A 1396-nucleotide genomic window follows, 5' to 3' on the forward strand; every position below is an offset into this window, starting at 1 on the left:
CACTAAATACCAAAGACACCTTCCCCAGTCGTGGTGGCAACAACAGTCACACACAAGCTCTCTAAAGGCTTGTAGAAATCAGCCCGTCCCCTCCAAGATGTGTATCGTCCACACTCTTGGCCCCTCCCTAAAAAAGCACTACTTTTGTCTAAGTGTCTGATAATATCATCTATCCTATCCCAAAACCATCCTTCTGGGGGTTTATTGCTTTATGTACGTTTCCAATAATTTGATGGTGAATTGATTATGTTGTCAAATCTCTTCCTGTACAGGAAAGACTGGCGTTATTCCAGGGCAAAAGCAGTGTATTCTTTTGAAAGGAGTGTGCAAAGATGGAGGATGTACCAGCGTAGATGATACCATCGGTGTATGTAATTTTGAAAAAAAGTGTTGTAGAAGGTGGTGGATACTGAATCCTTATCCAACACCGATTCCCAAAGGAAAATCTCCTTAGATGGGAGCAAACTGTAAGCACTTTGAACTCCAGGACGGATGGATAAATTTTGCAGGCTCCTGTTTAACCCAACTTGTTCTTCTCCCTTGATTGGAAATAAATGTTGTCCTAATCCCACATGTACTGATCCCTGGGGCATTTCTTCTTGTTGCACATGCAAGCCACTTAAGAACTACAAGAATAAACTAAATAATAGAGGAATCTCATACCCTAGAGGTATTTACACAAAATATGATTTTCTAAGAAAAGAGATAAAGTTAAAACTTTCAAATAAATGTACGCAATAGCAGTGAGTAGTGTGTGATTATATGATTATTTGGAACATCAACACTCTTCTTCATCCGGTTCTGAAAAAATATATCATTTTCGTTACTAATAGAGTCCTACTTGGAGAATATGGGTTAAAGTCTGTTACTCGTGTGGCCTTGCTAACATTGCACCTGAGGATGGGGCACACTACTGACCCAGTCATTCCAACACGGAACTCAAGTAGGTCTCCCATCCACCGCACCCTGCTCCTCGAGAAGTAGAATACTTGCTTTCTACAAGTAGGATCACCAGGAGGAGCTGGAGAGCTGAGGAGCTAACTCAGCATGCCCAGTTAACTCTTTCCAAAATCACCATCTAATAACTTGACTTTCTGGGGCTAAGAAAATTAAAGGGCAAGAAAGCATCAGTGAACTGTGGAACCACTTCAAACAGCTTAATATATGTGTATTTCTAGTCTTGAAGGAGAAGAGGCAGGGAAGAAAACATATTTGAAGAAATATGGCCAAAAAAATCCAAATATAATTTTAAAATAAATGCACAGATCTAGTGAACTTTAAGTAGAAAAATCATGAATAAAACTACACCAAGTCGGCTGGGCGCGGTGGCTCACGCCTGTAATCCTAGCTCTCTGGGAGGCCGAGGCGGGCGGATTGTTTGAGCTCAGGAGTTCGA

General features: G+C 41.1%; 1 protein-coding gene across 1 annotated transcript in view; it reads left to right on the plus strand.

Annotated features, from left to right (window-relative positions):
- LOC105811636 (beta-defensin 130) overlaps window positions 1–454 on the plus strand; it is a 7850-nt gene extending 7396 nt beyond the window's left edge. Inside the window, exon 2 of the mRNA XM_012645889.1 lies at window positions 273–454. Within this exon, the coding sequence (XP_012501343.1) occupies window positions 273–454 (182 nt within the window). The remainder of the gene's footprint in view (window positions 1–272) is intronic.
- Window positions 455–1396: the final 942 nt, after the last annotated feature.

This window comes from Propithecus coquereli, unplaced genomic scaffold, assembly GCF_000956105.1.
Source record: "Propithecus coquereli isolate 6110/MARCELLA unplaced genomic scaffold, Pcoq_1.0 Scaffold238, whole genome shotgun sequence".
Classification (NCBI taxonomy): Eukaryota; Metazoa; Chordata; class Mammalia; order Primates; family Indriidae; genus Propithecus; species Propithecus coquereli.